Consider the following 19,767-nt stretch of genomic DNA (forward strand, 5'->3'; position numbering starts at 1 on the left):
AGATGTATTTTTTTTGGAGAGTTTCATATAGCGCGAACCAGACCCTTGCAGGTATCAGAGCGCTTTACAGGGTAGAGTCTTCGTTACATAGAAACAAGGTAAATAGCATAGAGATCACAGATAGACAGTGCGAGTATAATCGTTCTCTTTGACACACAGTATATGAAACATAATAAAAACGTACAATGAGTTTCAAGCATAATATAGATGAATATCTAGGGTATTTGGCTGGGCAGAGGACCTTGTAAGGTTCCGAGTAGAGTATGTATGTTATGTACATAACACAGAAAGATTTCACACTTTATTCAGAATTCATGTAATAAGTGGATAAAAAACCAAAACAAAAGTCTGCACCTACATGGACCATCCCAAGACTTCTCTATCCATGGCAGAATGAGAGGTACCGAGAAGCATGAGACTGGCTGTCAAATGAGGAAACTACTCTTGATTGGCTAAGAGCGGCTGCATATCATGCTATATTCCTCTGTGCTCCGTCAGTGGAGTTGAATCTGAAGGCAGTGGATGTAGAGAGAAATGTACATGGGCATGTATCAAAAACAATGGTTCATTCTATCGAGAGAATTTGAGTTACCTGAAGGACAATGGGAGGGCCATTGCGATCTCATTGTAGTTGACAACCAACTTGATTGGCAACTACAAAAACTTCACATAAGTAAACATCTACCAGGATTGTCCATTTGCAATACTAGTTTCCCCAGGAATTGATATGCAACTAAAATCTTGGCACAGATGGGCTCTTATGGAAGTAGTTCAGCCTCCATGAGGCAAAAAAGAACATTTATGGACCCCCAAAGTCTGGAAGTTTTGAAGTGCTCTAAATAATACCTGTTAACATTAACCAAACACAAAGGTACTCATTTTATTGACCGGGTGAAAGGTTCTGTGTACCCAAAACGATTACTAAGTTCTTTGCCTTCCTATGTCACCCAGATCTCAACAGCAGATGCTTTAACTCAGCTGGCGATCATAATGAATATATTTGCTGTCACTGTACTCAACTTGCATTATGTCAATAGTATGTAACTATGCCTACTGCTAGAGGGAGTTGCCAGGTGTAAAGAATGGTTAAACAATTTTTCTTTTTGACCAAGTGTGAGTTAGACTGTGGCATACTCTATGGACCACTTTGATCGTGGCCTCTCTATGTGGCTTTTTGCAGTCAATTCAAATTTTATGTTTGACTCATACTTGGGGAGGGCGGATGGCTGACTATCCTTTCGCTTGTCATCCTAGATTGATTGTTAGGTCTGGATTTTAGCAGGTTTTCTTCTATCGGCTTTTCCCAGCCATTGGCTGGAGACATGATCAATATTTTCTTGACCCTATGGAGTGGAATGTCAATTTCTCACCTAGTGCTATTGGCGGTCTGAATGTATCCTTTTACCTTCATCCTGCAGCCTTGCTCTCGAATGTCTCATTCAAATGTGAACGCTGAATGCAGTAGCACATTAAATGCAGACCTCTAGGCATTGCCACTGCTTATTTTGTACTCCATTATTGCAAGTAAGGATACACAAGCCAATAGTGTTTACTCCTCTGGAATGTGATGAAACACCTCATTTTAAATGTGTTTTCTTTCCCATTTTTTTTTTAAGTGTGAGAAGAAAGAGGAGTTCATCGACAAAATCAAGCAATTGGATATCGGGACACAAGCTGCAATAGTATCACATATCCAAGAGGTTTGCAAATTGTTCTTAGAATTCATTCCATATCCTCATCCTTGATTTAGCAAATGTCCTTCCTGTATAACAGATGAGATGTGGCATTGGTCCTGGTACTTGCCACTCTTCATCCCAGTGCTTGGCAGCACACACATGAAAAATAGATACTGATCTTCTATTTGTAGTCTTAGTTGAATATCTTTCATTGACGTCATTTTCAGCAAAGCACTTTAAACACTTCCTATATGGGTTTATTATAAATAAGGGTGGTGGTTCGTGGACTCTTCATCTGTTTTTTATAGTGCGTGTTAGTTGAATACACTAATTGTATCACAATCCTTTCCCCTGGCATTGTTTAATTTGTTAGGTGACCCACAATCAGGAGAACGTGTTTGATCTGCAGTGGTTGGAGCTCCCAGATGTGGCACCAGAAGACTTGGACTCGCTCTCCAGGAGCCTGGTTCTGCATCTGAAGAGGCTCATTGATGAGCGAGACGAGTGCGCAGAGGTGAGAGACCAGCAAGGGGCATTCATTGCAGAAACTGATGTGCAAAGCATCGCTCTGGTTAGTTTTTTATCTGAGGGATTATTTCAGAACATTTCAAGTGCAGTAGGATAGGAATAACAACCGATTTAATGCTCCTGGATTCTAGTGACATTTGAAAATATGTGATATTTGACAACATACCAAGCTTCCGAAATGGTTACTGTTGGATGAGTCCAGAAAGGTTGAAAATGCTGGAATTGGTTTGGTGACCACAGAGAAAAACAAACACAAGTATCTGTCACCACACACATCTATCACCACACTCACCTCTTTCAACCACACACACACAACTCTCTCAACCACACGACTTGCCCTCACTCACCTCTCTCTCTCAACCACACAGTCACACCCCCCCAACCACACACAGCCCAAATAAATATTGCATAGTTTGTCAAATGGGCACAGTTCTCTCTGAGCAGAGGGTCTGATATTTCTCCAGACAGAAGTACTACACAGATACCGATAAACTCCTAAAAGTCCAGAGGGCAGCAGCAAAACATGCTACCAAGCTAGGAAGGTGAGACCACAAGAACCGCACCTTTATCCGCAGCCTTAATTGTTCTGCGTGTGGGATAGGGAGAAACGAACCTCCTCTACCTTATCCCAAAATGTCTGATAGACACTAACCTTAGAGAGAATCTCCTGGCTTTCTTACAGTGATCGCTCCCAAAGCGACCATTTATGTTGTTAAGAAATCCTTCTCCTTGTGTATTCTGATGGCCATTTTTTCTACCTTCCTTTTCTTTGGGTCTCTTCAAATGAAATCTATGTATGTAGTTTCCTTGATCACTCTCTTTTATGGCTTAGGCACCAGTTATATTTACATTAGTCTTGGATAACATATGTACATCTTTTCATCAATCATTATGTAATAAATGATGATCAGTGATTGTCTCGCTTGTGTTGAGCAGGTTGTGGAGCAGTGACAACAAAATGGGGATTCCTAACTGTGTATAGTAGGGTGCAACAACTGTTGCGTTCCTTTTAAGGTTACATACGGCAAGACAATGAGAAGTCCCTTGGCACTAGAGCGAGTTGGACTGTTGCCACCCCTTATTACTTGAACTGCAATTGGCACGTTTTTGCAAACACAAGTCTCTTTGTTCCTATTTCTGTAGATGGTAGTGGATCTCACTCAAGAGAGGGATTACCTGCAGGCTCAACAGCCCCCGAGCCCTGTGAAAGCTTCAAGCCCTCAGTCTTCTCCGAACCGAGCCAACCGTTTATCCAACGAGGACAAGCAGCACATGGCCGTGGAGCTGGCAGACACCAAAGCCAAACTCAGGCGGATTAGGCAAGATCTGTAAGTTGTTTTAGTGAAGGAATCGTGCCAACTAGACTTGTCAACTTTCTTTTTTCATTCTTCAGAGCAGACAATTTCTGCATCTATCAAAGGTAGCTGTGGCAGAGCAAACTGAGAATGTGGCCTACAGTCAAAGTTGCAGATCTTAGAACCTGTATATTGTGCTCCCATTTTGGCTTCTGCACTGGACCAAAAACACTTCATCTCAACGTGCCTCATATTGTTGTCATGTGTGATACAATGGTGTAATGATTACATTGAGTATGGCATGCCTACCGTCATTCGTGGCAAAAGGTTCCAGTTCTTGGGTGTGTGTGCCCCCAACTCTTCTGATGTCCACAGTCTCGTTTTGTGGAAGATCGGACATGCTTATTGGTCGGTGAATCTTGCATCACATGTTTGAGAAGACCCAGGGCTTTACACAATGTCTATTGAAAGTATGTAAGACTCCATTTGGTGTATGTGAAAGTCTCCCAACCAACATTACATGCTCCTCATATTTGTTTGAGTTACGGAAATGCTAATCGATCCATAATTGGATCATGATTAGAATGATTTTAAAGCAATATAAAATAGGCTAAGATCTAATTTGATCTAATTTCATTTAAAACATCATCCCATCGTTCATGAACCCACCTTTATAGAAAGACGACATTTTAAAGAATATTTGCATGAGTTTGTTTTGGTGCATCACTTGGTTTGTAGGCCAAGAATTTACTCACAGATGGTGTCACCTAAAAATAATACTGTACTGATATCTAGCATAAAACCTTGCACAAGTGTTTCTATTTCTAGTTGTGCTCTTTGGATGTGTAACAGTTGTAGGTTACATGATAAGGGAAAGATACAAGTCATAAAAGTGTCGAAACAAGTCATAGCATTCTCTTTCTCGGTGTATTGCTCAACTTTAATTTGTCAGTTTTGATTTGACTTGGGCTTATTTCTGACTGCAATAATGAACATTGCACAGGTGAAGAAATGTCTTCCCAGGTCTGTATGTTGTCATGTAATAGCCTGGGAACCCTCTTTCTTCACTGAAATAATACAAGGGATTATGTTGCTGGTGTTTTTTTTAGGTCTCTGTTGCAAACAATCCGCCTCTTTTGTATTTTCGTGCCTCTGTATAAAGTTTGCTAATGGAGCTGGTATGCAGAGTTGAACATTAGCTGCAAAGCATTTACTCAAAAAGGGCAAGCGAAAGTGAGAACATCATTCAAGTGCACAAAGGAAGAATTGGAACTGGTACAAAGTAAGCGATCATGGACGTCAGTTAGTGGTAGCCAGGCATAGCATCTACACCTCCTGGCTAGCCTTTTGGAAACCTTGGTATGATCATTGTTTCCCTTGGTCTCAGATATTGTGAAGGCAGTGGAGAAAGGAAAGTAAACAGTATACAGTATTTAACTTCTGTAGCTTCCATTCCTTACCATTCCCCCAGCCAGGAAACCAGTTGGGGGCATGTGGTGGAGAGTGCCTCAAACTTGGGTGGCATCAGGTGTCAATAGGTACACAATGTCACTTCTAAAGCTCGAGACTTGTTCGTGCCTTTAAAAAGCAATCTGGCAGTGCCAGAGGGGCTCGGCTGGCTGACCAGTGTGTGGGCTGTGTTTTTGGCTGTTTCTGGGCCTATTTTATAGTTTTGTGGGACAATTTCCACTGTTGATTTCTCTGATATTAGTACAAACATTGCCTTCAGCAAGCACAAATGCTTGTAGGCTCCCATAGCTTGCAAAACACCTGTATAGCGTGTCTTTACAAATTAAAAACTGCCCCTATTTGGAAATGTGTACTGCTTTTTAGGTCTTGCCTAATACTGAGCATGTGCTGTGTGTTCCTAGACGTTTTGTTAGCTCATAGTGGGCCTAGAGCTCACTCATAATTTACTATTGTTTGGTCTCATTGTCACTCGTTTGCTTGATTCTAATTTGGTGGTTTGTGTGGGGTTTACTTCCCAGTTGTGAGTTTGACCCCTCCACCTCCTTGGGGCATGCACGTGTTACTCTGTGTCTTTACACTGCTTGTTTTGTTTTGTGCTACCTATTTCTTTGTACTGATACACACTACAAGTGTGTGTTTTCCAGTTGTCTCCTCTGTGTGCTTCTGTGCTCTGCCCATCACTGTCCTTCTCTGCCCCCCCCCCTTGTTTCTGTCTCCTGTGTTTCCACCATTTCCGTGTTGCTTTGTCTTGCCATTTGAGTCTGTTCTCCCCCGTGTTGGTTTGCTTAGCCTGTTCTTCTCTTCCTGCATCCTGCATTTTGCTTCCGCACTCTTCTCCTTCGTGGTTTTAAACCTGTTTTTTGTTAGTTACCAGTCCAACTCGGATTACTAAGTGAAAAGAAAAAAAAAGTACGCATCATTGTGTAGGTGAACACGCGTGATGCGCTTACCTACAAAATAACGCGCCTAGCTGCCTCAAATGCTTAAAAAATATATATATAATTCTTTAGCCATTACTGAGAGTTTATTACTGTTATGTTTAAACGCGAAATGAAGTTGAGAATATTGAGGACAGACGAACCTCCACAAATGTAATCATTGCTATAGACTTTGTCTTGTATTGCTGCTGAAATACGAACCACCTCGGCAGAGGCGGGCAAGCTGTATGATTGTATTTTGCTTGATTTACTGATTTGGAGGTATAAAATGAATAAAGAAAAAAAAATGCCACCATGGACCCTAATGTGTTCACCCCTTTTTAAACATTGAACACTCTTTAAGAAGAGTTTGCACACTATCCACCTTAACATGATAACCATCTTAAAGACTTCACATGACCCGGAATTTTAACCACATTAGTGCTAAGGCAATTCCCCCTGAGCGCTGTTACTCCAGATTTCCCATTGTTCATGACGAGCTCAGCTCACCATGAGCACACGAGCAGTGTACTGCATGACGAGCTGAGCTCGTCATGAGCATGGAAGGGGTTAAGTCAAAAGGTTGACAGATATTTTTTGATAAGACCCCTTTTGTAAGGCCCTATGATCAACTCTCCAAAATTTGCTATAATACACATCACGCTTTCCTGAGATGGCATACAAGCTGAGAGTCATGCTACAACTCCAATGGGAGGTAAACCACCTGTAAGCGACTCACCCCTACATTCTACCTTATTCAACAAACTGCAATGCCTGAAAACATTCAGTGAAGTTCTAGAAATAAACATCCACCCTGTATAAATTATCAGATAGAATTTGTCTATGGCATGGTATTACAACTATTAAACATGGGCATGGGTCCAGACATCCACTGGTGGATAATCTATTGTCAGGACAAGTTTTTGGCCTTTCACACAGTTGTTTATTTTGTATTTTTTGCAACAGGCTTTGGCTTTAAGCCACAACCCACTTTGAAACATACTTCTGCAACACATATCAGGTGCACTCTGCCTCACCTTTGTTTAACACAGGTACTATTTGCACCACAAGCGTTACTGATTTTTAAACGTTGCACCATATATTTTAAAACATGCTCAACCACACTTGCCTCCAGGGCTTGCGCTATTTCTATTTTATGCACCCACATGTGTAGACACAGTAACTCTTTATGGTCAAGATGTCGTCATTAATGTCATTTTAGATATCACTGATGACATCAATGATGTCATTTAACATGTCATGAGTGATGTAATATGTGATGTCATAAGCTGTGCATAGCAAGGTGCAGAATTTAGTTAGCTTAGAAAATACAATTTTTGACTTTTTTGTGGTTTTTGTTTTTTAAATATTCATTTCTCATTTCAACACCTGTCATTTTTTCTGTGTATATACATATTTGTGTTGTGTGTGTATATGTATATGTATATGTATATATATATATATATTTCCTCTCAAATGCCCTGAGCTTTACAGAGGTCACACGATGCAGCTCCTACCATCCGGTCTAAGAACTGAGGCTGTGTGACCTTTGCAAAGCTCAGGGCATTTGAGAGGAAGAATATATATATATATATATATATATATATATATATATATATATATATATATACACACTAAAAAAAAAAGGTTACAAGGACGTTACATATAGGTTGAGATTTTACACACACAAAACCATAGAAATTCAGCATTTATAGTTATGCTTATCTGAAGAAACTATAATTCGTGCCCTAAGGTAACTATATCTCGAGCCCCCGCCATGCACTTCTTACTCCTCAATAATTTTATTGCAAATGTTGCAGCGATATTATCAATTATGTCATAGAAGATGTCATGACTGATGTAATTCTGTGGGGTAATAAGGAAGGGATGGTGAGGGCATGAGTTAGTTACCATAGGGCACTAGTTAAAGTTTCTTGAGATAAGTAGAACTGCTGGTTTCTGTGGTTTCGAGTGTGTAAAATCGGAACCTAATGATAACTTCTCTGTATCCTTTTTTTTTTCTTCAGTCTAAGATTTTTTAAATTTCTATTTCCTAACTATAACGTCCCTGTAAACTTTGTTTATTCAGGGAATTTCTAGTTTTTTTAGTAATGTAAAGTAATATTAAATTACCATATGTTAATCCAACCGCCACCGTATGGCCTATGGCCGTGCGCAGCGGGGGTGGCCACAAGCACTGGCCTGCAGCCATGCCGTGTGGCCAACTCTCCCTCAAAAGGCAGCCGATGCATGAGCCCCCACTTCGGGCTGCATGTGTGTGAATGGGTCTGTGAGTGGCTGTGTGGGTATGTGAGTGTATGCCAGTGCTTGTGGGACTGTAAGTGAGTGTGTGAGTGCTTGTGTTCATGTGTAAGTGGGTGTGTGAGTGGTTTTGTGGGTCTGTGAGTGGATGTAGCAGTTTGTGAGTGGGTGTGTGAGTGTATGAGTGACTGCAGGTCTGTGACTGAATGTGTGAGTGGCTCTGTAGGACTATGCATGGGTATGTAAGTGGCTGTGTGGACCTGTAAGTGGGTGTATTAATGGTTTTCTGGGTATGTGAGTGGCCGTATGGGTGGGTCTCTAAGTGGCTGTATGGATCAGTGAGTGGGTGTCTGTATTGGTCTGTGAGTGAGTTTGTATGGCTGTGGGTCTGTGAGTGCATATGTGAGTGATTGTGTGTGTTTGTAAGTGGCCTGTGAGTGTGTGTGTGTCTTTTTAGGTCTCGCCTGTCAATGCGCATGCGCATTGAGCAGAGCGAGACTATTGGGATTTAAACAAAGTTTACCTAACTGCGGCGATTTGGTGCTGTGCCCGTGGCTTTTAGGTCAATGCGCTTGCGCATTGACCTAAAATGCGCGTGCACATCACCAAATCGCCGTCTGTTCCCTCAGCCGCATTCCTCCGACACCTTTTGAAGTGAAGCTTAGCTTCACTTCAAAGGCCCCGGCTTCTTCACACCCACATGCCGCTCTCCCCGCTCCGCCCCTTCCCCTGCCCGCCGTGTGCATTTCTCCTACACCCCCTCCCCACAGCAATGCCCTCCGTCTGTTTTACAATTTGTAGAGGTAATCGGAGTCTCAAAGAGATAAGAGGGATATTTGGATCCATGTCTAGTGGTGAGGAAAAAAAGAGAATTGATGTCAGCGCATGCCAGTGGCGCCGCTATAGGTTTAAATATAAAACAGCAATTGACAGACATCAGTTACCATTAGGTTAAAAATCCCATACACCGTTGCAGTTATTAGATAGATCTAGTGCATATTCTGTTCATTTCATCACATATTTATTTATTCGCATTCTCTAGTAGCCAAATCATACTACATTTAAAGAATTCACAGACGAGTGTTAATTCCGACCCTGCCCTCCAATAAACAAATTGGGTTTGCAGTCAAATTGCAACATAACCATCTTCTCTCATTACCCCAGCATTTCTATCCAACAAGCTGATTTAGATCTGATATAGGCCTCGAGGCAAAGTTGCTCATTTTAAAAAAACACCTCTCATCTCATCGGATTTGAACGTAGTAATCTGAGTGAAATGGAGTTCCGGCCATACTTAGATTGGAGACGAAACATTCAGTTCTTACAGATACAGATACAGGGAGTTGATTTCAACAGAATCCTTATCAGTGTATCCATTAGGCGTGATGTCATGGAAAGTTGATAACCATACACACCTCTTCAATACTTAACTCTCAAGAGTGCTCATCCGGGTTGTGAACTTGGGGTTTGGAAACCCCAGACATTATAAAACATTTATTAACACTCAATTCATGCCCCGGCAGTGCTATTGATATTCTGGTCACTTTGTCGTACTGAGCATATGCCATGTCAGAGGGAGTAAATAAATAGTATGCTTTTAAGCACAGTAAAGAAAAGGGGTTGCTGACATAGGCCACAATAACATGCACAGTGAGTGCAGTTGAGTACGAGCAGGTGGGATGTGGTTTGATTCGTGAAGTATTCGAACACCCGATAGTTATCAGCGGGCGGTGCATTTTCTCAGGCCCACAGGTTTGGGCACTCTTATTCAGAGGAATACTTATTTGAGATGTTAAAGGCATGCTATATTAATGTCAATCATATTAATATTAAGCTCTGATCAGACTCTGGGGTGAACTGAACTAGGGATGCAAGTGCCCCATCTTATACTTACTAAACAATCCCGGCTTTCCAGCAATTAGGCAGATGCATTTACGGGGTTCGAGAGGTGGATAGCAATGGATAGCATTGTTTGTTTGCTTGACGATTCATGGCTCTGAGGACATACGTAAATATCATGCCTCTTATCCCAATTTGAGTAATGCACTGATACTATCTGGCACAAAACTATATTCTCCACCTTGCACAGGAAAGAGGTACACTCTATCTGGCACTCACCCTCACCCTCACCCTCACCCTCCCTCAACCCCTCACCCTCACTCACCCTCACCCTCAACCCCTCACCCTCACTCACCCTCACCCTCACTCACCCTCACTCACCCTCACCCTCACTCACCCTCACCCTCACTCACCCTCACCCTCACTCACTCACCCTCACTCACCCTCAACCCCTCACTCACCCTCACTCTCACTCACCCTCAACCCCTCACCCTCACTCACCCTCAACCCCTCACCCTCACCCTCACTCACCCTCAACCCATCACCCTCACTCACCCTCAACCCCTCACCCTCACTCACCCTCACTCACCATCAAGCCCTCACCCTCACTCACCCTCAACCCATCACCCTCACTCACCCTCAACCCCTCACCCTCACTCACCCTCACCCTCCCTCAACCCCTCACCCTCACTCACCCTCAACCCCTCACCCTCACCCTCAACCCCTCACCCTCACTCACCCTCACCCTCACTCACCCTCACCCTCACTCACCCTCAACCCCTCACTCACCCTCACTCTCACTCACCCTCAACCCCTCACCCTCAACCCCTCACCCTCACTCACCCTCACCCTCACTCACCCTCACCCTCACTCACCCTCAACCCCTCACTCACCCTCACTCTCACTCACCCTCAACCCCTCACCCTCACTCACCCTCAACCCCTCACCCTCACCCACCCTCAACCCATCACCCTCACTCACCCTCAACCCCTCACCCTCACTCACCCTCACTCACCCTCAACCCCTCACCCTCACTCACCCTCAACCCCTCACCCTCACTCACCCTCAACCCCTCACCCTCACCCTCACTCACCCTCAACCCATCACCCTCACTCACCCTCAACCCCTCACCCTCACTCACCCTCACCCTCCCTCAACCCCTCACCCTCACTCACCCTCACCCTCAACCCCTCACCCTCACTCACCCTCACTCACCCTCACTCACTCACCCTCACTCACCCTCACTCACCCTCAACCCCTCACCCTCACTCACCCTCAACCCCTCACCCTCACTCACCCTCACTCACCCTCAACCCCTCACCCCCAACCCCTCACCCCCTCACCCTCAACCCCTCACCCTCAACCCCTCACCCTCACTAACCCTCAACCCCTCACCCTCACTCACCCTCACTCACCCTCACCCTCAACCCCTCACCCACCCTCAACCCCTCACCCTCACTCACTCTCACCCACCCTCACTCTCACCCTCACTTACCCTCAACCCCTCACCCTCACTCACCCTCAACCCCTCACCCTCACTCACCCTCAACCCCTCACCCTCACTCACCCTCACCCTCACCCACCCTCAACCCCTCACCCTCACTCACCCTCACCCTCACTCACCCTCACCCTCACTCACCCTCACCCTCACTCACCCTCACTCACCCTCACTCACCCTCACTCACCCTCACCCACCCTCACCCACCCTCACTCACCCTCACTCACCCTCACTCACCCTCACTCACCCTCACTCACCCTCACTCACCCACCCTCACTCACCCTCACTCACCCTCACTCACCCTCACTCACCCTCACTCACCCTCACTCACCCTCACTCACCCTCACTCACCCTCACTCACCCTCACCCACCCTCACCCTCACTCACCCTCACTCACCCTCACCCACCCTCACCCTCACTCACCCTCACTCACCCTCACCCACCCTCACTCACCCACCCTCACTCACCCTCACCCTCACTCACCCTCACCCTCACTCACCCTCACCCTCACTCACCCTCACTCACCCTCAACCCCTCACCCTCACTCACCCTCACTCACCCTCACTCACCCTCACTCACCCTCACTCACCCTCACTCACCCTCACTCACCCTCACTCACCCTCACTCACCCTCACTCACCCTCAACCCCTCACCCTCAACCCCTCACCCTCAACCCCTCACCCTCAACCCCTCACCCTCACCCTCACTCACCCTCAACCCCTCACCCTCACTCACCCTCACCCACCCTCAACCCCTCACCCTCACTCACCCTCACCCACCCTCACTTACCCTCAACCCCTCACCCTCACTCACCCTCAACCCCTCACCCTCACTCACCCTCACTCACCCTCAACCCCTCACCCTCAACCCCTCACCCTCACTCACCCTCAACCCCTCACCCTCAACCCCTCACCCTCACTCACCCTCACCCTCACTCACCCTCAACCCCTCACCCACCCTCACTCACCCTCACTCACCCTCACTCACCCTCACTCACCCTCACTCACCCTCACTCACCCACCCTCACCCTCACTCACCCTCACCCACCCTCACCCTCACTCACCCTCACCCTCACTCACCCTCACCCTCACTCACCCTCACCCTCACTCACCCTCACCCTCACTCACCCTCACCCTCACTCCCCCTCACTCACCCTCACTCACCCTCCCTCACCCTCACTCACCCTCACCCTCACTCCCCCTCACCCTCACTCCCCCTCACCCTCACTCACCCTCACTCACCCTCACTCACCCTCACCCTCCCTCACCCTCACTCACCCTCACCCTCACTCACCCTCAACCCCTCACTCACCCTCAACCCCTCACTCACCCTCACTCACCCTCAACCCCTCACTCACCCTGACTCACCCTCAACCCCTCACTCACCCTCACTCACCCTCAACCCCTCACTCACCCTCACTCACCCTCAACCCCTCACTCACCCTGACTCACCCTCACCCACCCTCAACCCCTCACCCTCACTCACCCTCAACCCCTCACCCTCACTCACCCTCACTCACCCTCACTCACCCTCAACCCCTCACCCTCAACCCCTCACCCTCAACCCCTCACCCTCAACCCCTCACCCTCACTCACCCTCACCCTCACTCACCCTCAACTCCTCACCCTCACTCACCCTCAACTCCTCACCCTCAACACCTCACCCTCACCCTCACTCACCCTCAACCCCTCACCCTCAACCCCTCACCCTCACTCACCCTCACTCACCCTCACTCACCCTCACTCACCCTCAACACCTCACCCTCAACACCTCACCCTCAACTCCTCACCCTCACAACACATATTGTGTTACAATAGGTGTCACATTTGCGGAAGATAAAACTATCTAGAGATGTAGCATAACGACCAGAGCTGCCATATAAGTCACGTAAATACAAAACATGTTGCATTCCAAATGCTATAGGTGTCACATTTGCAAACGTTATAACTATTGGCATTGTAAATGACAAAGCCATCAATTTAGCAATTTTAACAACGCAAAAATAATTAAATTATGTCATTTACAAGACCAATAACTACAACTTTTCTAATGCGAGACCTATTGCATTCCAACCCCACTCATCCACGCAACGCCACTCACACACGCAACGCCACTCACACACGCAACGCCACTCACACACGCAACGCCACTCACACACGCAACGCCACTCACACACACAACGCCACTCACACACGCAACGCCACTCACACACGCAACGCCACTCACACACGCAACGCCACTCACACACGCAACGCCACTCACACACGCAACGCCACTCACACACGCCACTCATCCACGCAACGCCACTCATCCACGCAACAACACTCATCTATTTGCAAAACGATAAATGTCAAACTCTTCTATTGCGAGACCTATTGCATTTTCAATGCTTGTTTTAATTGGGGCCTGGATCTGCGGATCCATCGTGGATTCAAATGGAGAGTCACTCTGAGCACCGTGGTGGATCCGCGGATACTTGTGCACCCCCCAAAAATGTTTTTGGGCAATTTCTTGACTTTAAGGGGTCCCTCACCGGCACCTCCACCACTCCACTGGAGTCAGGGAGAATTAATGAGAGGGTGAGGGAAAGTGAGGGAGAATGAGGGAGAGTGAAGAAGGAAAGAGGGAGGGAGAGGCAAGGAGGAAGAATGAATATAAATATCTATAATCCCCTCTGCTGTACTGGAACAGAGGGCTGATCCTTTAGATGGGCCATCCCGTGCAGATTAAAAAAAAATGTTCGCTTTACCCAGTCCAGCAACCCCTAACTGTTACCGACAATAGGCATTTCAGAATGTTCCTTTGTTGGTGTCTGATTTGTTTTTGAGATCTATTGTGACATCATTCTCTAGAAGACCCCTTTTAATAGACCTATGACATTTCAGCACTTCGTTTTGTGAAATAATCTGTTTTGTAAATTTCAATGCAGGGAGGAGAAGTCTGAGCAACTGGTCGACACAAGAAACGAATTGGATCGCTTGATCTTGGAGCTGCAGAAAACAAAGCAGGAGGTGAGTAAAAAGTTGGGCTGGGTTTGAATCACCTTAGTTGCATCACTATTATATACATTATTCACATAAACCCTGCCTATGGAATGTTTGCTAGTGGTCTTCAAGCTCTTATTTGACAACAACAGATGTCCGATTGTGAATTAGTTCCTGTAATTTACAGTCTTCAATTATTTTTCAAGATATTTAGCTTCTCTAAACAAATAAAGTTAAAGGGATAGTTAAGACAGCATTTTGTCTTTATTTCAGTGCTGGTAAAAAAAAAAAAAAGGAAGAAAAAACGCTTTCAGAATGAGCGTGAGGCTCTCAGTGCATTAATCAGCACCCAAGCTCACCGTTGGAGACCCTTCCTTGATGCAAGTAGCTATCAATGGATTCTCCATAGTATATGAAAACAAAGTTTGTAGACAGAACTCTGTGAGCCAAATGTTATTGTCCTGAATTGCACTTTAAGTTCTTACTTTGTATGTCTTGTTAAACCTATTCTCTATGGGTTCAATGTACTACAAAAGAACGCACTTTTTAGAATACATGTTTTTAATTTGCTTATTTTGTGCTTTACGTGTAAGATGTTACTTATAATAACACACATTATTGCATAAAACACATTTAAATATTAAATACTGCTGTCTTAGGCAATCAATGAATACTAACCAGATAGTGACAAATGCTCCAAATTTTTCTGGAAAATACTGAAATGATTAAATAAGTCATGCAATATAAAACAAAATATAATGAGTAGCATGTGCATTATGGACCTATATTGCCATCTCGGGGTTTAGGTAACATTCATAATCCAGTCGGCCTTTAGCCTCGTGATTTGTAAATATCACCAGAATCTCTTGATGGCAAATACAGGCCCTTATTACACAGTAACCAGTTATGTATTCTACATATGTATATTATATAGAGTCATATATATGCGTGTGTCTGTATAAATTTATATATCTATATAATTCCAACAGAATGCTCCTCCCAGAGCTCAGACTCTTTCACCAGATTGTGTGTTCTGTTTTACGGTGTTGAGCAATTCAATAAATCACCAACATTTGTGTGTGGAAGAGAAAATGCGGACGCACTTGTGGCGGAGCGGAGCGGAGTGTAAACGTTTTATTAATGCAAGTGAAAGCACAAAGATTTGCCAATGCACCCCCACCCACACAAAATGAGATAACCTACCTACACATACACACGCGCATGCACACGCACATGTACACACACACACACACACACATATACACAGATAAGTGGGTTTATAGGGGAATAGAGTGGGAAGTTATTTAATTGCCTCAAATTGTAAAGCGCTCTGATATCCTTCGGGATCAAGTTCGCGCTATATAAAACTTTATAAATAAATAAAAAATAATAATAAATGCGTTTCAACCCTTATTGTGCTTGTTGGCGGTTAACAAGACCAGTAATGGTCGAAAAGCGTTGGTGAATCTTTATGCCAATGAAAAAGATTGCACTCCAACACAAGTGCATCTGTACCATCTCTTTACATTGAAACAGCACTTTTAATGTTCCTATAACTTCGGTCCCCATTAATGCATCTGCTCCAGAAATGGGACTCGCTTATACTATGCAACTAGATTCAGCATGCTAGTTTTTATGCAGTTCTGTCAGGAGGAAAAATGTTTAAAGGGAGGGGGGGGGGGGCAAAAATAGATTTTTCCCATGTTAGCTCCCAAAGGAAAATTTGCTCACCACTACAGCAGAAAGTACTGAACAGATTTACCCCAAACTTGGCGTGAATGTAGAACCTAACTCAGCAAGCATGCTTTTGGTGGTTCGGTGTAACTTTGTTCAATAGTTTTTGAGATATTCGTTTTCTTAAAAGATGCCAGGTGCACTTGAAAGTGGTGACACGTTTTTAATATTGACAGTTGAATGGCATTTTGGATTTGCTTATTACTTTCTCACATTTTGTTGAATATGCATTAAATTGGGTAGACACTTGTGATCATGGGAGTTTTGTGCCAGTCCATTGGGGGTAGGCAAAGTTATAGCGGTTTCATGTACTAACAACTTTGGCACTGTTTAAATCTGCATAAACTATGTCATGCCAATTAGCAAGCTACATACAGTGCAGTATTTCAGTTTCTGTGCAGATCAAGTAAAGGGGACCACGTTAAATGGCGCCATTTGATGAATCAAAGCAAAATGTGGCACAGACTTGCCATGTTTCGCTTACTCTGTGTTCTCAATTGCAGTTCTGTCGTGGGTGGGGGGGCATAAAAAAATGTTAATTTACTAATAACTTTAGCAGTGTATGATGAATCTGACCACAAATTAGCAGATATGCAGCTGCCTTCGCTTTCTGTTTGTATATCAACTTCAGATCTTTTGGAGTGGGGCAAGGATAAGTGACTAGGCATTAAAAGCTTAGTTCACTAATAACTTTGTGTTGGATTGCTTGATTAATCCGCATTAAAAATGGCAGACAGCAAATTAAGTTCAGTGCAAGAATATCAGATTTCATGCAGATGAAACGGGGCCAGAGTTAGAGGGCACAGGCAAAAAGGATAGGCTCTGCAGCCCATTTCCACTGCACAGAGCCTATGGGGTTGCATAGCGGGTTTGTTTCCTTGCATGATATGACACACAAGGCTTAGCCCTGTAGCAATACCCCACTATGCATGGCTGAATGGTGTTTGCACCAGGGGTTGTCCACCGGCAGTGGCTGGCCCAGGCTCTGTGGACCCCCTCTGTGTACAGCCAAAGGCTGGCACAGTTCTAAATAGATAACATGGCAAGGGAATGAAGTGCATCATAAAATAAACTTGAAATGCTCTAGGAAAAAAACGCAGCTAAAGGTGGTGTCAGCAAACACAAAACAGAAAGCAACCTGAAATTGTCTAGGTATAATATGCAGCGGTAATAGGTGATACACAGCTTCATACTGAGTGCTCAGAATGTGTTTAAAAAATATATTTTTAAAACTTTTATGTAGTTCGTAGCGCTGTAAACCCCCAAAGAGTGCGCATGCAACAGTCCCCCTCAGCCATCTGCCTCATACTTTCAAAATTACCAGGCAGCCAGCTCGAATATAAGCTGCTAACCATGAGAGTTATATACTTTGCTTTTAGCAGTCTGCATATTTTTTGCGACATAATGAGAATGAGTGTAACCGCTACTGAGACTGATTGTAGTCTTGCTTTCCTCATGGTGTCCACATTCACCTTACACAATGTTGTTTCATGCTTTGCCCAGAACATCCAGCTGGCTGTAGATGCTCGCTCCGCCCGCACTTACAGAGATGAGCTGGACTCCCTGCGAGAGAAGGCAAACCGAGTGGACCGGCTGGAAACCGAGCTCGCCCGGTGCAAGGAGAAGCTGCACGATGTTGATTTCTACAAGGCGCGGATGGAGGTAGGCCTTGGCTTGGGATACCAGAGGTTCAGTGATCCTTCATGTCCACTGTGTGGTCCGCTGTTGTACATGCAAGTTATACAAACTTTATTTATAGCTGTAGCCTCTGCCTGCAGATTTTATTATGGCTATTGCATACATATTGATTCTGTCTGGACCACTGGTAAATTCTAAGGACCTCGTTACGAGTGGCCCTTAATTCTGATGGGCTGGTAACAAGTAGGTACCTTTCCAATCGGAATTATGAATCTGCAGCACCTCAGCGGGCCTCTTTAATTTTACTTTGTTATTTCGGGTGCAAAAAAGAGATAAAATAGTAGTTTGAAATCTGAGGGGGGTGGAAAGATAAATTACCGGAGAGTCTACCCTGAAATTACCAACCCATCATTAATTTCTGATTTCTAAGGGAGGCGGCTTCATGGTCCCACTTGCAGTACCTCAAACTCTGGCCCGAGCAATTACCAGTACTATGGTATGCAAGGTGCAGAAGTAATCGGCAGGTTTCGTTGGCCACTCGTAATGAGGGCCTAAGTGTCGGTGCTATTATGAACAAGGACCACCTGGGATGGGCCATCTAGCCTGCTGACCTTTTCTTGCTCTACTGCTACATGGAAGGCTGTTCATGTTTTCCCTTTTCAATAATTTGTAAGCAGTATATGTTTGTGATGAACTGTGACCTAATTTAAAAAAAAGAATTTTTAAAAAGGTGCTCAGGACATGCGCTACCTTGAAGAAAGTTTGCACCTCATTTTGAATCTTTATTTATTAACCTTTTAACAGATTTGAGAAGGCCTGGTGGTATTCACTTTTTAAGCAAGAAGTAACTCTTCAAAACCATGTAGTTGGCATGGCAGTAATACTCAAACAGGGTAATCCACTCCCCATACCCACAGGGGTCCATGAGTAACAACAGGAGATATTCGAGAGCTCGTCCATTTTCTTTTATGTGCACAGCATGACTCCAAAGTTATCTATGTGGTGGCAAAGCAAGGTTGTCCCAGCAGCTCATTCCTAGGCTAGATGAACTTCCAGGTTCGAAGGTTCACCTCCTCTGACACATTTCAAGGTGCTCTGCACCATGCACAACTGCTGTGCGAATGGAGATCACAAATAATTGTGGAGACTTGCAACCAAATCCACAACCCAGGCAATGCCTTAAGAGTGCCCGATTAATCAGCAGGGAGCAGGTAACTCGCTGAGCCACTCGGCCTCCTTAATATAGGTTTCTGTGACACATTTCAGGTGCCCTGCACCATGCACAACGGCTCTGTGGGTGGAGATCACAAACATCTGTGGAAACTGTCCCCCAACTCCACAACCCCCTCATGGCCTTAAGATTACCCTATTAATCAGCAGGTAACTCGCTGAGCCACCCGGACTCCTTCATATGCGCTTGGAGCGCCTGGTAGTTGCAGTGCTGCCTTGTCCTGCACCACCATGGCTGTTCTGAAAAGGCTCGTGTCTCCTGGAAGATCTCTGATCCTGTGATAAATTGGTGCATCTATCTCCTAATTTCCGGATGTAACTAGTAATGTCTGGAGGTCAAGCCGAGTGCGTCTTTAATCAAAACACAGTGCTGCGAGTGAGAGTGGGCAGGCGACCGTGTTATCTTTAACCCTAATGACCTCTGGTTGAGTCTACAATTGACAAGGTTGAATTTGAATGAGCCTTCACTTTCTTAATGCCATCATTACCTAATTCTGTAGTAGGGGATCTCTGTGTATAGTCATAATCTAGTGAATAGTCCCGCCCATGTGCGTGGACCCCGGAGCAATCAAAAATAATCTCTTACAGTGTCAAAAAATGCAGAAAATGCATAGACACTTAAGAGAGAATTTAAAGACAGATAATGCAGCCAAAAGGCTACACTGTCCAGTACTTCAACTAGAAATTTCCACCATA

At 44.9% G+C, this 19,767-nt stretch overlaps 1 protein-coding gene across 4 annotated transcripts in view; it reads left to right on the forward strand.

The window, feature by feature from the left end:
- CCDC88C (coiled-coil and HOOK domain protein 88C) overlaps window positions 1–19,767 on the forward strand; it is a 622,549-nt gene that overhangs the window by 336,112 nt on the left and 266,670 nt on the right. For all 4 annotated transcript variants that reach the window (XM_078660043.1, XM_078660044.1, XM_078660042.1 and 1 more), the window contains exons 6-10: window positions 1,617–1,700; window positions 2,050–2,190; window positions 3,348–3,532; window positions 14,415–14,496; window positions 17,707–17,865. In XM_078660043.1, coding sequence (XP_078516169.1) covers window positions 1,617–1,700; window positions 2,050–2,190; window positions 3,348–3,532; window positions 14,415–14,496; window positions 17,707–17,865 — 651 coding nt within the window. The remainder of the gene's footprint in view (window positions 1–1,616; window positions 1,701–2,049; window positions 2,191–3,347; window positions 3,533–14,414; window positions 14,497–17,706; window positions 17,866–19,767) is intronic.

The sequence above is a fragment of the Lissotriton helveticus genome, chromosome 9 (genome assembly GCF_964261635.1).
Source record: "Lissotriton helveticus chromosome 9, aLisHel1.1, whole genome shotgun sequence".
Lineage (NCBI taxonomy): Eukaryota > Metazoa > Chordata > Amphibia > Caudata > Salamandridae > Lissotriton > Lissotriton helveticus.